The following is a 19528-nucleotide window of genomic DNA, read 5'->3' as shown; positions in this document are numbered from 1 at the left end:
CCATAACAGATCTACCCTTCTGGTGGAAGCTAGCACAGCACTGACTCTGCATAGTAATTAAGCTTGCTTTGGAGGTCTTACAGCTATTTCCCTGGATTTTGATGTGAAAATCTCTCACTTTATACTATGCACGTGCATGTGTGTGTTTGGGGGGATTTTCCTTATGTTCCTGGACGAAGATCCTTTATATGCATTTTTGTGTGTTGCTCTGTCCGCAATGCAACTTGATTTCCAAATCACAATTTTTTAGTTCTGTTGATGCTAGAACTTTTAGAATAGGATTAATTTAATAATCTTTGAACCTCAGATTTTTCACTGTAGTAAAGCAAGAAAATTAAAACACAGTGGCCTAATACCAATGCTTCCTTTTTAATGTGATAAGAAACAATAAGCAGATACAGCTTTCCTTTAAAGGGAGCTTTACTACAGTGGAATTGAGCTGCTGCCTTGGTTCCTTCACTCACGTGACTTGCAGGACTCTGATTCAAGTAACTGAGAACTGTTCTGTGATTCTCTAGACTACCATTCTTCTTTTTCCATTTCCCACTCACACTCACAAGAGCAAGCAAAGAAATAGGATATACCCTATTACTTAATGAAAATTAAGTAATATTAAGTTAATGGACACTGGAATTACTTTTTCCATATCAATTATTTGCAAGCTAATTGCTGCTGTATTAGTTCTGCTCTAGAAAAGGCATTTCTCTTCTGATTTTTAAACAAAATTTAAACAAAAAAGGATGTTTCTCACATCCAGACAGAATATGCTAGTATCCATTTTCAGAATATTTGCATAATTACGTTCAGTTACAGGGAATTGTTTCTGCACTTGAGTGTCTTAGAAACTTGTCCTGTACTTCCTCGACAGCAGCTCTAAGGTAACTTTTGATTAAATACCTCTGAGTTTTTGTATATTCTTTTCATCACTACATTCGGAGGATTTAAGGTAAATCATATGAAGAGATGTCTGCCATGTCTGCAGATTTACAAACAGCAATTTAAGATGTGTGCATAACTTCAGCTCTTTCCTGTGGCTTCTGAACTTTTGCATAAATTTTTGGTTCTCCTCTGAAGAGGTCTTTTTGCTTGATAGTATATCATCAGCTCTTCGGCTCTTCCTTTTTTTGTAACATATCTGTTGGCTTGTTCCTTTTTTAGCTCCACTTTCTTCTAATTAGAGGACGCAGTTAGTCTAGTGCGTTCCTGTGACACTTACCTGTTTGCTTTCAAAATAACTTTTTAAAAAGGGACTATACCTTGTTCTGTTGGTTTCTCTGACTTGACAATTGCATATGCATGTTTTAAATATTACGATAAAGATCCATGCACAAAGAAAAGGTGAGTTCTGCTAGTCTGCAAAGTAACAATAATGCAATACAAAACATACCAGAAGTGTGACTTTATTCATCTTACGATTTTTCTTCTCTTGTGTTCATAGCAGAGTTGTTGATAAATATGCCTGGCAGATAAAAGTAGTAGATAAATGCAAAACAATGACTTCTTAAAATCGACAAGAATTTCTTATCCTGTGTGTTGGGATGCACAGATGCTTGTCTTCAGGTCTTCTCTTAAAAGGATATTCTGCTTGCCTGGATCAGATGCCTTAGTTGGTGTGGGGGTGTTGGTATTGACAACTGCTGTTATATGAAGGGAGTTCTGAACCACTGTTTAGATTTTTCTGCCTTGTACAACCGATTGCTCTCTCCACTGCCAGGAAGTCCTCTAACGGTTACTTACTTGATGTTATTACAGACAAACCTCAAAGTGACATGAGACCTCCTTCAGGACGTGGAAGGATGCAGAATGCCCATGATGCATCCCACATCTCTGCAGAAAAGCAGCTTGAACTGAGACTTAGAGACTTCCTTTTGGACATTGAAGACAGGATCTACCAAGGAACACTGGGGGCTATTAAGGTACTTGTGAACTGTAGAGCACCTAGGAGCACAGTGGTGCCGTCAAGTCTGTAACCTAAATGAGAACTCTTGCATGCTGTGGGTTTCACTGACAATGTAATATAATTAAGTGTAGACAGTAATTGGCACTAGAAGTTTGTGGCCTTTGATTCTTCAGAAACTTAAAATTTGTATGTTTGCTTCAGGTTATAGACAGACAGTCTTGGAGAGCAGCCTTAGAACATGGGCGGTATGAGTTCTTAAATGATGAAAACAAAGAAAATGGTATAATTAAAGCTGTGAATGAAGAATCTGAAGAAATGGAAACTGATGATCAAGATAAATTTATTGTGAAAGACCGGTAAGAACTGCCATTTAAATGATGACTCTTCTCTGTGAGTTCTGTAACAGTACTCTGGTTTTCCACCTTCAAACTGTTTTCACTCTTAATTTGTATGAGTTGGTATTTTTGAAGAGATAAGTTTTAAGTTAAGAGCTGTAAAATGTGGTATTTTAGCATTGGTTTATATTTTGTAAATGACACAGTTCTATTACCAAATAAAACAAAGACAGCTGCAGGCCAGCTTGACAAGTGCTACCATTCAGATACTGTGCTGCTCAAAGTGAATGTCCTTTTTAGCATGAATTCACATGTTCCAAATTTAAAAATCACTTAAAATACAGGGAAGAAATACTGTGGTGGTTTTCTCATTTTCCAGAATAAAAGCTTTGTGGAAAGAGTAAGAGTGTTTAAAAGGAACGGTGGTAATACTCATTTACTATGCACCTCTCCATGAGTCACAGTAAGAACCATCAGTGCAACAGGTCATGGTCTGCATTAGTCTTTGGCGCTGTAGCAAAACAGCAATACAACCTTAAAATTTAATAATGATGATCCTTTTGTAGAGCAAACTGCAGACATTAAAAAAATATATGAAAAAATAAAAAAGAGATGAAACGTCAAATCAGCATTGGAACTACAAAAGCACTTTCTTTTTATCTAAACAAACTTGAGAGAGATGAGAGACTTTTACCAAATCAGCATTTGTAAATCAAACCATAGTGATTAAGTTTTTTCTGTGAAAACTTGTAAATATTTAATTCTCAGAAGTTGCATACTTGTCAGAAATAGTTATACTTTAATTTACTTAATGCATACAAACTTGTGTCTTGAAAGGATGTAAATGTTAAATTATTGCAGGGAAAAAAGATTCACTGGAAGCAATCCTTGTACTAATGTACTGTTTGCTTATGTATTCTGTGAGGTTTTCTGCAATTAAATTTTTATTTTATGAAGGCAGTATTCCTGGATAGGCTCTTGAATCCTATATTGAGTGTGGGAATTTAATTTTTAAGGTTCTTTTTTTTTTTTTCTCCTTTTATTGCAGTTTGCTGAATAAGTACTTTTCTGTCAGACTCTCCTTTGAATCTGAGTTCTCCAGTTCTGTGCAAAATACATAGGGTCATCTCCCTTATATGAATTACACAATCTATAGATATTTGCTTCCTGAGAATTGTAACAGCAGAAATATTCTGCTGTTTTCATTTATCATGAAGCTAAAATTCGACTGTCTCCAGTTACCCTGGGCACTTGCTTCTGTTGCTGTCTCTTAGTTCAGTGGCAGAAGCTTGTTGCTTTGTTTTTAGCACTTGATTCAGACTCTATCAAAGTTCCTGAGTTGTTGCCACTTTAATATTAAAAGTCTTGAATATTAAAACAGACTATGGGATTCTGCAATCATATGACAGATTCTTTTTGATGCTGAGCTTTTTATCCACCCAGAGTGACATCTCATTAAGACTGTGGGGTTTGACTAGTGAAATGTAAATAAGCATGCAGCTTTTTTTCTGTCTGCTTTCAGGCTCTCTGAATGTGTGACTGCAAAATATAATGAACAGCTTTTAAGTGTGAAAAAAGAAGAGGGACAACCAAAAGCATTGCACGTTCACTAGAATAAAGCACAATCCAGACGGTCTTAATTAGTTATTTTTTTTACAAACCCCAAGTAGAAATTGAATTTTATTTTCATTAGTTTGAGTTGCTTTCCTACACTATACTTATTCTTGTGGTTGAGAAGATTAACTGCGCTTTGAAATGATTACTTAACTGCCTTCTTTGAGCAAAGACTGTTTTATTACAAATCTACCTTAATTCTTGGTTGAGAATTTAAAAGAAAAAAAATAAACACCCACAGCACATCCCTTTCAAGTCAGCATGTTTTGTTTTATTCAGCACAGTTGCTGAGGCCAGGATCTTGGGTGCCTTATATTCTGCTCCTAATATTAATCCTTAGGAGAAACCATATACTTGAAATACTGGCTTTGTTTGTTTTCATCTTTATCATTGAAATTATGTAGTTTGCTCATTTGTTTAAACTAAACTGTTGAAGAGATGCTTTGTATAATGAAAAGATTGGAAATATTTTTAAGTGACTTGCTATGGATGTTGAACGTGACTTTTTTTTTTGCTGTGGGATTTTTTCTTTTTAACTTACGGGAAGAGTTAGTATTTTAGAAGGTTCTTAAAAGATGAGAATATAAAGACTTTTCAATGTAACATTCTAAAATTATTTTAGGGTTTTATTTCATTTTTTTTATTGGAAGAATTATTGAAACTGTGCTCTTTATAGTAATTTCTTATAAATTATCTGGTGGAATCTTCTGAAAATCTTAATTGTAGCAAAATCAGGCATCCATGTTTCTTGAAATTTAGGTATCTTCCTTTACCCAAGGATGATTTATCTCAATTAACTGGACTAATTAACAAAGTTAAGAACTGGGATGACTAATCACACCTGAGCAGTATCTGTTCATGTCTATATTCTATGCATATAAATTAAGTGGGGAAAAAAGAAACCTGTGAATAAAGATAGATGCAGTTATCATGGTGTTGAATTCAAAATACATTAAAATGTGCTTAATACACTTTTGTTTTAGACTTGTCGGATTAAAAACCGAAGCTCCAAGTGCTGCATCAACAAGTACCAGTACTCCTCAGCCAGTTAATAATGTGGTCCACCACTTGGCATCTGCACTGCTCCAGATAGAACAAGGAATCGAGCGCAGGTTTCTCAAAGCACCTCTTGGTAAGCTTTCAGGTTTGAAACTGTGTGTCTCCAGTTTTGTGTCAGATTTCTTTAGACTTTTTGCTTCTTTTGTGGGACTAAATGTTTTAGAGGGATAGGTTGGGGAGAAGAACAAACAGCTAACCTATTGCTAGGTACCATTGTTTAAAAAATAAATCAATACACATTAGATCATGAGGCAATATTTGTAGTTCACAATGTGCAGAAAGAAAATATATGTTAAAAAAAAAAAAAAAAAAGGAACATACATAAAAGTTAGAGTAAAATACGTTGTTACTTAAATACATACCTATTTAACTTGGATCACTTCTGTGATCTTGGTTACATGGTCTCACAATTACACTGATGCACTGGAAGATAAGCTGTACCTTTAGGCAGCAGTGAGTGAGCTTTCTGGGTGAATAATCTGTAATTCAGTACTACTGTTGAAGGTAATGTATCACGGAACTATACTATGAGTTTTGCTCATTGGGTTGTAAAATTTAAACTCCTTTTTATACTGTTTCTGTGAAAACAATATAGTCCTGGTTTGTCTGGATCATCTGTTTAACAATAATAGAATATTTACAATAAAATGTAGTAATGATTTACATTGCAAACTTTCTAGTCCTTAGGTTTTATTTTATGCTGTAAGACTTGGAAATAAAGAGTTCAGAAAACTTAAAGCATGCTTACAGCTTTACTTTAGCACATATTCCTTCCTTAAATCCCTCTGTCATACTCTAGTGGTGAGAGACAAAATCCAAAGCACATACTGTAGCTTTGTAGCTTTGTTTTCTGGTGATTAATTACTCAGGTCCCTTACCTGGGTCCTTTTGCAGTTCAACACTGGAGGTTTGCTTGAAGATATGTCCTTCCTGAGGCAGTTGTCCCAGCAAGCTTCCCATCCTCATGTCACACTGAGGAGCTGTGCTTTGTGCCCCAGCTGGACTGGTTCTCATTGTAGTGGGAGTGTAGCAGGGTTACCAGTGCAGTGCATAACATGGATATTCCAGAGCATGAGCTGTTACACATGGTATTCTCCCTCTGATAATGATTGCATACAGAATCTGTCAGTTCCAGCAGTTTTTGTTGCAGCAGTTCAAGACGTTCATACAATGCAACCTGCGTTTTCACTTCACATTATTGCTCCATGGCACAGTCAACTTAAAACTTTCTGCATCTCTGCTGCCCCTACATGGAGTCTGTCTTAATATCACTTGCCACTGAAGATAAGTTTGAGCTAGACTTACGCCAGACAATCTGACACAAGGGCAGGGTCCCTTCTGCAAGCTTTTTTTATTGGTGCCGTTACCTCTAGAAGAAGAAAATGCAGCACAATTGAGATGAAAGGGTAAAGCATAGGAGTAGCTAAAATCACAGCTGTTTAAAAGTTTTACTGGGTTAAGTGTTTGGTCAATCCAAATATGTCCTCTCTTTCCAAGCCAGGCATGGTGTAGTTTATTTTCTGCCCTATGACTGGACTTACACAGTGCATGTGGTGCTTTTAATTGGCAGCACGTCTAGTGTTCGTTGTGTTGATTCTGCATATGTTGTTTGTAAATACGTTGTGCAGCATAAGCCTCCATTTCCAAACTGTCTGAGTATTTTTGGCAACAGCATTTTGCTGACAGTTGCAAGTTTACTGCGTTTACTGAAGTTTACTTTAGGTGCAAGTCTGCACGTAAGGGAGAAAATGACTATTAGGAGGTTATAGATCTGACATCTTGAGTTAGATGAAAAGGGCTAAAAGAAAAGTGTCCCTACAAAAAAAAACTTACAATACTTCATACCTCATTCATTGTTTTTTCAGTAGTTCCAACTCTGCCATAATCTAACAGTGGTTCAGGGTTTTTGTCTGACCTTTTGATGACGATGCAGTTTCTTGTTTTTTTTTTTTTTTTTAACTCAGTAATCCTCTTTTCATTTACAGGCTGTATACTTTATGTGATGGAAAAAGTATATAGGGAAAATGATCTTACATGGTCTACATGTCTCAAATCTCCTCTTTGTTTATATTACCATACTGCCTGGGGATTTGTTCTGCTTTGAGATTACTGTAACGCATGGGGTAACCTACATAGTTCAGGGAGCAGGAAGGGATCCTGGGCTCTATACTGCCTTACTGCCATATCTGCCATACTCATTAAGCTGCAGTGTCAGGTTCCCTTTTCCTTGTTCTACCTTTGGTGCGAAGCGTCTTGTATTTTTGGTTGTGTAATAGCCTGCTCTTACCAGGAGATGAGTCTGAATGAAAGCAAGATCTGAGGAGACATGGCTTTGAACAGCTCTGTACTAAAGAAGGCCTAAAACACACACACATTTCTTGCTGAATTTTCTGACTTCTAGGCAGTTATGTGAAGGGTGCTCTGACTTAGGAGCTTTTGGATGTGACCAGAGGGCAAAACTGCAGAGTCGAGGAAACCTGTGTGCTAGAGAGGCCTCTGGCAAATGGAGGCACTCCAGAGGTCAAGCAGCAGATGTGGATGCAGCCCTTTCTGGATATAGCCCTTCAGTGTTTCAGATTTGTTTAAAACAAACAAAAAAGCAAAAAGAAAATACTATAAAATGTGCAAAGTCTTCTATTCAGGTTAGACTCCCTATGTGGAACCAATGACTTTGTATGTCACCAAAGTAAATTCTGTTTCTCAGCATGCAACTTGCCTGTGTGTAACAGGCAAAGCTCTCTCTTCTCCTAGATAGGTGACATTAGGTGTGTTACTAAACATCCTAATAAAAAGTGGATACAGCTGCTTACTCTGGGACTGACTGTCCCAGAACTGTGATACCTTCTTTCATTGACCTCACTAGGAAATAGCCAAGATAACTACGAGGACAGAAGTTAGTTTTTAGTTTGTAGCCACACAGTTTGTGGGCTTGTTGTCTTGATCTTATTTGGGTTATTGTCTGTCCACTCAATTTTTCTAACAGTTTTTTTTTAATAGTTATTCCAACTACTTACTGAAACTTTCCCCTAGAGAAAATGCCTGTATATCTGTTTTTAATATTAAACCTGAGAAACCCATCTTTTTTAGATGACTTAATTACCACTGAAGTAAAAACATGCCAAGTCTGCAAGAGGTCTGTTTTGGTAGTAGGTTGGGGAGCACGTTTGATAAAATGAGTACTATTGCATTTCTGCTTTAAACCAACTGAAACCTTATTTTGTCTTCCTTATTTCAGTTGTTGCCTTTGCTGTAGCACTTCCTTTCCCCCATCCCCCCTACCTCTTTTCACAGTGTGCTCTGTTCCCGTTAGGGATTGGAGCCATACTTAACAATTTTTAGTTTTCGCTCTATTTACAGCTTGTAGCACTAAAGACAGCATAGTGAAATTCATTGCAGTCACTGGCAAGTTTATCCCGGTGGCCTCCAGGGTGCAGAGCAGACAAAGGGACCCAGCACGGTAATAAAAGGACCAGCTGCTCCTCTTTGCTCCTTTTTTGTTCTAAGGCTCTATCAGGCTGCCAAGAGCCTTGCTGGTGATTTTGATAAGTTTAGAGTTGAGGTGCATACAAAATATTAAAGTTGAAGAGCAAGAAAAGGCTGACACAGAAGATACTAAAGCTAAAGGAGATCTGGAAACCCCAGAAACAGCACCCTCTGCCTTGCAGAACTGCTAGATGACTGATAATCTTCTGTTGTTTGGTGATAAAATTTAACAGTACCCGACTTGAATTGTAATGTAAGCATTTCTTTATTATTAATTGTGTTTTTAGAAATCCTTTCATTACGAATCAGCCATGAAAACTTTGATTTTCTTCCTTCAATCCGAAGTAATATTTGAGGAGAATCTCAAAAAGGAGGGGAGGGGCGAGGTACAGCTTGCAGTACACATTTTTTCCTGCAAAATTCTGAAATGAAACACGTAATAAACAGTTACTTCTTTTTGTTCTAAAACTTAAGCTGTTTGATGGAAACTGAAGTGTTAGTTTGGAGGGGAAAAAAAAAAGAGGAAGTACAAACAATAATTGTTGTGGATTTTGCTTTTTTTTTTTTTTTTTTTAGTATAAATTGCTTTTTCTTACATTTCAAAATACTTTGTAGTGGAGAAGCAAGTCTCACCATTCCTATTACATAGATGTGAAAACTGAGGTTTAAAATGATGTGATTTGGTCACCCTGGTGTCCAGTGAGTCAGCCAAGAAAAAAATCTTGCTTTCTGTGCTAGTGCAGGACTCCAGTCAATAAGAATCTTTCAGGTACAGTCATATACAGTGTGGGTTTTTGCCATGCACTTATGGGACAAAAAAAGAAAAATAAAAAACACATCTTTCTTGCTGCTTTTTGCTCATCTATGTTCCATTCCTTTTTTCCTAGACTCAGATTAGTTTTGTTTCCTCTACTCTCAAAATTGTTTTGCTTTCTGTCTATAATTAGACCTCCTCATGGTAAAATATGGCATCTTCCAGCAGAGATTTGTTTTCTTATTCTTCAGAAAAGGCAGTCAAAGAAGGTACCTTGCATTTGGATCAGATAAAGGTCTACTCTGTCTCTTTTTGGGAGAGCAATTGCATTCTGATACTCAGGAAGGTTCCTGCACACAACTATCATAGGTCATTTCATGTGGACAGACAAGCTAGTTTTCTTGGTCCTTGAGGGCTGTGACCATGAAGCAGGTATATTTTTGCAGTGTTAGGATGTTTGTGGCAGCACAGACCAGACATGTTTGCTGAAAGAAAAACCTTTGTTTACTAAGGTCCTTCTATAGCCATTTGTACCAGAGATGGACATAAAGGTAAGGGAGGGTCAATTTAAGAAGCTTTTTGTCTAAACCTTTTGCTCTAGTGGAAGTCAAAGTGAATCCTGGGCTATGCAATCACTCCACGCACAGCATTCTCTTTACCCTTCCCTTCCTACCTTCTATATGCATGCGTGGTAACAACTGTTCTAGTTACATTTTTAGATTATGCAAATACGGATTATAAAAATTAATTTGAAAATATCCCCCACACTTCAAAAACGTATTTGAAATAACTGTATGAATTTAACGTTAGGTAATGCAGAAGATAATAAAAGAAGCCACAGGGGGGATAAAAAGAGGAAGAGAGTGGAAGACAAGACTAGTCAGAGAGATGGTAAATTTTACATGTTTACTTGTATTGCTAAGAATTAAAGAGCACTTAATTTTTTCTTCACTTTAATTCTGTAGCCAGTTCCTTATGCTGAAGGAATTGCAGTATAAATGCTTAGAAGGTTTAAACCTTATTGGAAGTAAAACAAATACGGCTCAAAGATTTAAAATAAAAAAATAAAAATAAAATCTGCACCCAGAGATAAAGAACTGTATTTTCTTTTTATCACTTTGGGACAGAAATCTGCATGTTCACGTAATCCTTCCCCCCTTCTTTTTAATGCCTTTTTTTTAAACTTTGCAGCATTGTGCAACTGCGTATCCTTTCTCGAAATACTAAGATGGAAAACCCTTCCCTGAACTCAATTAGCTATTGATAGATGAGTGCATAGATCTGTCAAACAACTTCATTTGCATTGTAGCAAGGCTTGGAGGGCTTAGCTGGCAGAGGGGTATCCCACTGAGCCATGTAGAGCCGCTCAGACACAAAGGAAGAGGCCATTTTCCCCTCAGAGTTAACAATATAAATGACAAAATTGAGGGATGGAAGAAAAAAGTGTTACTTGTATTTCCCAAATTGGGAATGGAAACAGCCGGTGTCACTTGGCACGTTTTCTTTCAGCACTGGGACGTGCTTCAGCAGGTAGTGGTCAGTGATTTCCTTCTGTATTGCAACTGCAGTTTGGCAGTGCATGTATTTGTTGTGTTGTATGGTGAGCTCCATTTGTGAACCATTCCAGGTTACAGATAGTTGCCAATAATAATTATTAAAAAAAAAAAAGTAATAATGCTCAAGCTGCCATTGTCAGAAAAGGAAATGCTTGCTAAACTGTATATACGGATAAGATGAATCATCTTTGCTGGAGTTACAGTAGTGATCTGTGGCAGAACTGCGAACTGAACAGGTTTTCAGGTTCTAGTATAGTGTCCTGACAGGGAATTGTCATTTTCGTCTAACTGAATTTTAAATAATACACTGAGAGCTGTACTGCAGCGCTATGAAGTGGAGCTTGTGCACTACGTGTAGTAAGACTGAACCTGAGAAAGGAAACTTTTAAGGACAGAGTAAAGAAATTATGAGAAATACAGTATTTGCAGTTCAGGAGTGGCTAAATTTTATTTAGGGAGCCGTGCTGCCTGTTTATCCTCTGTCTTTGCTCATTGTTTCTCCTGTGCTGCTTGCTGCTCATGCAAATGTATGCAAGATTAGGCAAATCCTGGCAGACAGTAGATGAGAAGGCAGAACAGCCTTGCCAGGAGAGCAATTAGTCTGATTTTTTGTTCTTTCATTTTATCTGTTAGATGTTTTTCTCTTCCTGTTTCTGAGGAGAAATCACTTGGCAGACAGCAGGATTGCAGGCCGTTCCTGTGCCCACTGTGACTGGTAGAGCAGGCAAGGTAGCATTTCATACCTGTGTGCATCGTTAATCAGCTAGAGATCACACAGCAATAACTGGAATATCACTTTTAGAAGGGACATCTTCAGACACTTCTATTATTAAATCTATTATTGAAGGTACTGCTAGATTTTTCTTAAACCTTCTTGCTTTAAAATGCAAGAAATGGCTTTCAACACTCAAATTTCCTTTCCACTTAGCAGCAGCAATGCAGGGTGTAACTTAGGCCTTCTTGTTTCTTTAGCTCCTCCAACAGGCCATTTGCTTCTGCAATTCCCAGCTGCACATTGCTGTTCTGTACCACCCCTTTCACTGTTCTGCATGTGTATTTGTGTGACCACTTCAGGGCCTGGACTTCACTTTTTCAAACGGGTTTCGTTTTGATACGACTTCTCCCCCCAATTTATTTCTAACCTCAGGAGGATCCCAGGTCTTTCTTGTTTTGCCACTAGGTGTGTGCCACAGCTTCTCATGTGCTATATTGCTTAAAATATCAAGAAAACAGGTATTTTTCTATCAGATCAGTCACCCAGTCTGGCTGAGCACATTGACATGCAAATTCCTGTGAAGGCAGAGTGCAGGATAGGAGTAAAGGCACTGAAGCATGGAGGGAGTGCTGCAAAACAGTCTGCTAAATTATAATGGGGCAGGACAAGGGAAGGTGTGAGAGCCCTCTGAGCTGGTTGGTTGGTGGTGGTTCGTGGTGTGTGTTTTTTTTTCCCCCACAAAGTCTCCTTTCAATGTCATGCAGTTTATTTAGGTGCAAACATTGTGAAAAGGTGTGATTTTGATCTTAGAAATTAACTTCAAGAAGTCTTTCTGTATAAAGCAGATCATTAGGTTTTCAGGTTGACAACTGAGTAAGAATTTTGTCTTATGTATGTGCAAGTTTGCAGCTGAATTGATATTGAAAGATAAAATCCTACAGCTTCAGCAGCTGGAAGACTAATAAGGAAATACTTGAGTGCTGAAAAGATAAGAAAGATTATTAACTCAGTTTGCTATTGCGTTTCTGTTTAAAATACCAAGCCTTACTTCATCATCTGGAGCAACCTGTATGTTTGAAAAAGAAGTTTGATCCTGTTTTTTTTTGTTTTCTTCTCCTCTCATGGCAGATGCCAGCGATGGTGGACGATCCTATAAAACAGTTTTGGATCGCTGGAGAGAGTCACTTCTTTCTTCTACCAGCTTGTCCCAAGTCTTCCTTCATCTCTCTACATTGGATCGAAGTGTCATCTGGTCCAAGTCTATCCTCAATGCTCGCTGTAAAGTGTGTCGAAAGAAAGGTGATGCGGAAAGCATGGTGCTGTGTGATGGCTGTGATCGAGGCTATCATACTTACTGTATCAGGCCCAAGCTTAAGGTATATGAGGAAAAATACCTTCCTTTCTGCATAAAATTTGAGTAGTTCTTACAGCTAAATGTCTTACTAATGCTTGTTTTTCCCCCCTTTTTTTTCTATTTGTAGGTCATTCCTGAAGGGGACTGGTTTTGTCCAGAGTGCCGACCAAAGCAGCGCTCCAGACGCCTGTCCTCCAGACAGAGACCATCTGTGGAGAGCGATGAGGAGACTGCTGAACGAATAGAAGATGGGGAGGAAGATGCAAACTATGATGAAGTGAGACAAAGTGAGGAAGAGGATTATGAAGACGAGCAAGAGGAAGATGATGAATCTCAAGAGGATGAAGATATGAGGTAAGCAGGCACCCATTAAAGTGGCTTTCTACTGAAATGCCTTGATTATTAGGTGGAGTAATTGTTCGTGTAAGAACATGTATTGAAAATCCAGTGAGGGGGTGGGGTGGAAGGAAGCTTGTTATGAATTTGGCACTTACTGATGGGGTTTAAAATTAACAAAAGAGAGCTCCACTGGACTTAGACTCACTTTTCAGAATGAAAATTCCACCTTTAGGTGTGTGGGTGAGGGATGGCCATCAGGGTTGGGGTTCTGTACAACTATTGCTTGAACGTACAATGGAGAGCACTTCAAATGGTAAAGATCTTCCGGAGAAAACATGGAGTTGTTTTCTTCCCATTTTAAATTTTGTGGGACTAGACGCATGCATATAGTAGGTATTAGAACAGTAAGGAAGGTAAGATCATCTGTTGAGCCTGTGTCACATTGGAAGGACTGAGGACTTCTGCAACAGCTGACTTAAGAAAAGGAGAGGGGGGAAAAAAAACAAGCATAAATAATCCAATGTGGTGATGGATTTGATACAGAGCAGGAGTATAAACGTTTGCTCAAGGAAACTTCTAATCTGAGAATGCTTTCTGTCTGTTCAGTACAATTGTTTGAATTGACTGAAGCAAAGCTATATCTGGCTCCAAAAATTGAGATTCAGTAGTAAGACAGAAGTTGCATCTTCTTGATAAGTAAAGTTGTCTCTGGGATCTTTCTGTAATGGCAGGAGAAGCTTGAATATTAGTTATAAACGTGGACTAGATTGTAACATTTACATTTAGCTATTTAGAACCATGATTTATTTCTGTAGCTGACCGTGTTCAAAAATCACGGTAGCTAGAACTGCTGTGAGAACTAAGTAGGCAGTTTCAAGAAACTGATAGGTTGTGTTCCAGGTAACAAATCTGCATTGCACAGGCTGCCACGGTGATAGGAATTCTGAGCGTTTCCTTAAAGTATGTGCTGCACATCATATTTGATTAAAAGAATTCAGAGCAGTATTTAAGAGACTGGTGGTTGAGTGAATGCATCAGTGGAAGCCTGTTGCCTACCAGCCTTGAATGGTTTGTGTTTTTTGTTTTTTTTTTTTTTAAATGCTGAATTAGAAAACTGAGGGGAATTGAATTTGAGGATAAATCTAATTATTCACTTTTTGTAGCCCATCAAAGCAAGGAAGACCACAGGTCAAGTTTCCATTAAAAATGAGAGCAGCCAAACTCAACAATCCTTTCTCAAGTCGGAACAGCCACCGTCAGGCAAGATACGCTTCTCGGAGTCAGCAGAATACACCTAAGCAAGGTGGATCTTCATCTAGAGTTACCAGGAGGGGTCTAAGAAAGGTAAAATCGGCCCCTCCATCAGTGACGAAGCCTTCTTTACGACTTAGTAGTCGGACCACTCGTCAGAGCCAAAGTTCATGCCAAGCAGATGTATTTGTGGAATTGCTCAGTCCTCGAAGAAGACGAAGAGGAAGAAAGAGTGCTGATAACACACTGGAAAATAGTCCTTCCAATTCTGTCGGATTTAGAATTGTTGATACTGCAGACTCAAATGAACGGGTTAGAAAGTATCCAGTTGCTGCCTCAAAGCTTTCTCTTCCTGTTAGTGAACCCAAGAGAAGAGGCAGGAAACGACAATCCACAGGTTAGAGAAATCTGTTTATCTGGAATGAAAACAAAGCTTGCTTGCTTGCTAAAATGTCTGTGTGGTAAAGCAAAGACTAGAATTAGTGAGAAGTGATTGTTGAAAGCATTTTTGCTATTTCCAGTAAAACATTCCCTTTTTTTTTTTTTTTTTTTTACAGTGACGGGAGGGAACCTTAAAGACATTTCAGTCATCTAAAGAATACATGATTTACCATATCTGTATTGGAATTTTCATATTTGCATGCAGTATGAAACAGTCACTAATAAGGAGACAGAAAATCTGCATGGTTTAAGGCATATATATGTTTACTTATAGCTTTTATAGTCTTATTGAAGAGTTAAATAGCTGAAGAACATAGATGTACGCAAGGTAGCATTTTATGTAGCAAGGGAGTCATTTAGTGGTTAATAACAAACTGTAATCTTGTTAAATTCCTGAGGCCAAACTGCATGAGTTGAGGCCTTAAACTATGGCATTGGTAGTTTTAATACCTCAAGTCTCCAAAAGCAGGAGCCATTAACTTTATTATGAGCAGTTGAACCAGAAACTGCTATTGGACAGTTAATTTTTTTTCCCAATTAAAACAGTAACACAGAATTGAAATCAATATATGATATTGTGCTAGACAGTCTAAGGATTAAAGCATCTGTTTCTTATCTTTTAATTTTTCTCCAGATTTTTGTAGCTTATATCTTGATTTTTTATTGTTTTCTCTCCTCTCTTAGTGTAATGTAGCTGTTCTTGGAATCTAACCCTGCTTACTGTGGGTAGGGTGTAGGATGAGACAGCCAAGCAAAAAGAAAAATCTGTCTTAGCTCCAGCTCACAAGATACAGGGGCTCAAAGGGCAGGAACTGAGAACTCTGCTCGGCATTGCATCTTCTAACCATCTGTACCCTGTACTATCTGTTTGTTGTTTGTTTTCTTTTAGAATAGGATAATGGTGTTTCACTTTCAATTTTTACATGTCAGGCTTTTATTTTCATCTGGTGGGATGTTTTTGTTTTTTTCATTCCCAGAATCATCTCCTCAAACCTCATTGAACAGAAGAAGTTCAGGACGTCAAGGGGGAGTTCACGAACTCTCAGCTTTCGAACAACTTGTAGTGGAACTGGTACGACATGATGACAGCTGGCCTTTCATGAAACTGGTTTCCAAAATCCAGGTAACCGATAGAACTGAGGAGGGAATGATAACTTTAGAGAATCTTGTTTGCTGTCAATAAAACTTAATGGCACTACCCAACTGGAGAATACAGTGGGATTCAGGAGAATTTTCACACTTCAGCTCAAATATTTGGTGCCAGAACTACGTTTTCCGAATGACGTGATTTAATGCAAATTTAAAGTATGCTTGGCATCAATTGTGTATAACTGAAATGCTTTGATATGGGGGAAAAAAAATAGAGCAGTGGACTGATAAAGGTAAGCGTATGGTTATTAATTGGTTCATTTATCTTTAATTTATGCAAGGGTTTTTTCAAAACAGATCTGCAATAAAATAAGGTAAGAACAGCTTAATTCCAACATTAATTGTGATGAAGTAAAAAGGTGACTACTTAGCTGAGTTCATTTAATTTTCTCTTGATTTAGATTATAAAATACCAGATGGTAAAGTAGGTATCCTTAGTACTGCTTCAGAGACTTGTATTTCAGTAAAAGTTCCCAAAGCATGTCTGGTTTTCTGCAGGCTGCACTAGCTTGTCAGTTGCAAGACACTTCTGGATTTATTCTACAGTAACAAAGTGCCAGTCCTCTTCAGCCCCTCTGGAGCAACTCTGCACAGACAGGAGCAATAGTCATCTTGCAGGAGTTAGAGCATTTAAACACTGAGCTCTATTAAAATCATCAGTGGTAACTGGTAAACGAAGAGGAGGAGGAGGAGAGTTTTGAATGAATGATTTCAGGATGAGCATCTGGCTACTAGAGTAGTGGAATTGCTTTGGGAAGCTTAAGTCTGGTGAATGCAAGGAAGCTTCTTAAGGAGGATAGATGGAGAACTCAGCTTAATTCTGATCCTGAGAGCAAACTATGAGAGTTCAGTGCATTCAGGTTTGCACAAATCACTGAAGGATAGCCTGTACAGTTCAGAAAGAAAAATCCATACCTGAAGGTCCCAGATTTTCTTCATTATGCCAGAAAGAGAAAATTACATTTTATTTAGTGTTTATGTAAACAGCACTTTGAATGTGAAAAGAATGAAAAACATAATCTAATTCTGTATCTCTGCTAATTCTTCCTCTAGATTCATTTGCAGGTTGTATTTGATATGGTAAAGTTTCAGGCAATAATAAAGAACTTGCTTTTAGAACATGTACAGTGGTGCACAGGAGGTATTTCTTAGAAGAAAGCAATATTTAGAGCAGATTGTGCATTTAAAAAGATACCACTTTTTTTTTCTTGCTCTGTGGTGTGGAAAATAGCACCCATACCTTGGTGCTTACTTGGACCTCAAAACCTGTCATCCAAATGATCAGTACCCTTAAGGGTTAAGCAGTCCTTTTTCACCTCTAGTATTTATCAAACAAACGCTGTTCTGAGTGGTACTATCTCTGGTACTTGCAGTCTGCATCCTGCTTGCTACAGAAAGTTCACTACCTTCCTTTCAACATAACTAAATGGAATTTCAATGAACAGTGCAAAAAGGTGAACAGCAGTGGAGTAAGAATGGCCAGTACTCATGATTAAGGAGATTTTAATATTATGTTACAGGAAAATTAAACATTTTAAAAATCTTGGAGAACTTCTGCTCTCAACAGATCAGAGTAGCTGTAATACCCTAATGCTTATCTGCTCATGTAATTTAATTTCCTGCAGTTGTTCACAGGGCTTTTAGGATGAGATTTATTTAAGTTGCTGGCTGATGTTTGCTGTGGTCTGCTACTTTAATGATGTATAAAAATGGAAAAGCAATACCCGCAAACTGACACTCAGCTCAGGAAGTGTAGGTTGTTGCTTCATACTCCTGTTTGTTCAAAAACAAAACCAAAATGCTTTCTGCTAATGCAAGACTTCTTTTTTTTTTTTTTTTTACATCAGTAGAATTTTAAGCTTCTGATTAGTTTTTGTATGAATAATTTTTTTCTTTTTCAAAGGTACCAGACTACTATGATATCATCAAAAAACCTATTGCCTTAAATATAATCCGTGAAAAGGTGAATAAATGTGAATACAAGCTTGCATGTAAGTATCAATAAAAGTAACAAACCCTCTTCTCTCTTTAAAATAAATCCTTGTGAAATAGAGCTGTGTTGGGATCTGAAATCTGTTTGTGGTTTTTTGTTGTTTTTTTTTTTTTTTTTTTGGAATAACATGATTCATGTTCAACAAATGTCATTTAAAAATGCTTTTTACTACCGAAGTACATGATGTATGGATAGATAAGAAGTGAGCATCTGAGATAATCCAGCTAATTTCTCAAGCCTTTGATGTCAGTGTGTGACACTGATTAAATACTTAGAAAAGCTTCAGTTGTTCCAGAAAAGCTTCAGTTGTTCCTTGTTCTGTATTCCCTCTATTGATTATCAGAGGAATTTAAGAACGTTTACGTGGCTGTTTACTGGTAACATACTTGATGCATGTGTAAAAATATCTCTAGGGTGGCAACTCTGCCCTCATTCAGCGGTGTCATACTCCTTTATTATACTGCCATTTGATGACATGAGACACTCTAAGTTCACTTATTTACTTTTTATTTACTAGCGGAGTTCATTGAAGACATTGAGCTGATGTTTTCAAACTGCTTTGAATACAACCCTCGTAACACAAGTGAAGCGAAAGCTGGAACTAGACTTCAGGCTTTCTTCCACATTCAGGCTCAAAAGCTTGGACTTCCTATCACATCTGGTAATGTGGACCATGCCGCTCCCGTGGCAAAGAAGTCACGAATCTAACCTCTGCCTTCCAAAGGATTTTTTTTGAGGGAATCTGTTAAATTCATTAAAATGAAATGTTAAATCATGCAGTCATCATACCTGTATAAAGCAATAACAACTGTTTAACCACCTTGAAGTGTGGCCTGCACTATATTCTCAATGTAATATTAAGCACTCAGGAGAACGTAGGAAAGATTACCTTTGCTACAGTTTTATTCAGTGTCTAATAATTTTGATAGATGTACTGGGTACAGTACTGGTTTACAGAGGTTTTGTACATTTTTAATACATTCATGTGTCCAAATATCTTCCAGAAATGCATTGTTTTTTCCTGCACCAAATGACTTGTTTCATCCTCTAGATTTTGTAGGAGCTGTGGTATTGAGGGCTTTATCAACTCAGATAAAATCTTCTGCTGTAGCACAGTTGAAGAAACTGTGCATGTTTAAAACTTGTTTGAGCATATCTTCTCAACACTACACATGAATGAGTACAATTGCATATTTTTTAAGTACTGTACCAGTGCTGGCTGGAGGTATTCAGTCTGAGTTTATTAAGTAGATATTTATTTAGCATTCAAAGTAATTTGTGAATTTGTTTTGTATTTATAAAATTTGTACTGGGGATTAAAAACAAAAAAAAAAGAGTTCCATAACTTTTTTAATTTTCCTGTGTTTTTTGTTTATTCCCCTGTAACTTCTTGATGATCAATCAATAAATATCTTCCCCTCTACTTGGCAGTTCTAGCAATGAGTAAATTTACAGGACTGTATTATAAGTTTCTATGTACAACTTTCGAAGTGTACAAATAAAATGACACATTTTTCAATGTATGTCGAGCTTCTGACCTTTACTTCTGGATCACACTGCTCTGCCGCCTTCCCTGTTCATTTAC

The 19528-nt window shown here is 37.5% G+C and overlaps 1 protein-coding gene across 1 annotated transcript in view; it reads left to right on the top strand.

The window, feature by feature from the left end:
- The window catches only part of BAZ1A (bromodomain adjacent to zinc finger domain 1A), a 60393-nt gene extending 41141 nt beyond the window's left edge, over positions 1–19252 (top strand). The window contains exons 18-26 of the mRNA XM_032188757.1: positions 1753–1916; positions 2102–2256; positions 4833–4981; positions 12545–12792; positions 12898–13124; positions 14273–14757; positions 15779–15924; positions 17854–17941; positions 18461–19252. Of these exons, the coding sequence (XP_032044648.1) occupies positions 1753–1916; positions 2102–2256; positions 4833–4981; positions 12545–12792; positions 12898–13124; positions 14273–14757; positions 15779–15924; positions 17854–17941; positions 18461–18651 (1853 nt within the window). The 3' untranslated portion in view covers positions 18652–19252. The remainder of the gene's footprint in view (positions 1–1752; positions 1917–2101; positions 2257–4832; positions 4982–12544; positions 12793–12897; positions 13125–14272; positions 14758–15778; positions 15925–17853; positions 17942–18460) is intronic.
- The last annotated feature ends 276 nt before the right edge of the window (positions 19253–19528 follow it).

Source organism: Aythya fuligula, chromosome 5 (assembly GCF_009819795.1).
Source record: "Aythya fuligula isolate bAytFul2 chromosome 5, bAytFul2.pri, whole genome shotgun sequence".
Classification (NCBI taxonomy): domain Eukaryota; kingdom Metazoa; phylum Chordata; class Aves; order Anseriformes; family Anatidae; genus Aythya; species Aythya fuligula.
The sequence above is the reverse complement of the archived record's forward strand: the minus strand, read 5'-3'. Positions and strand labels throughout refer to the sequence as shown.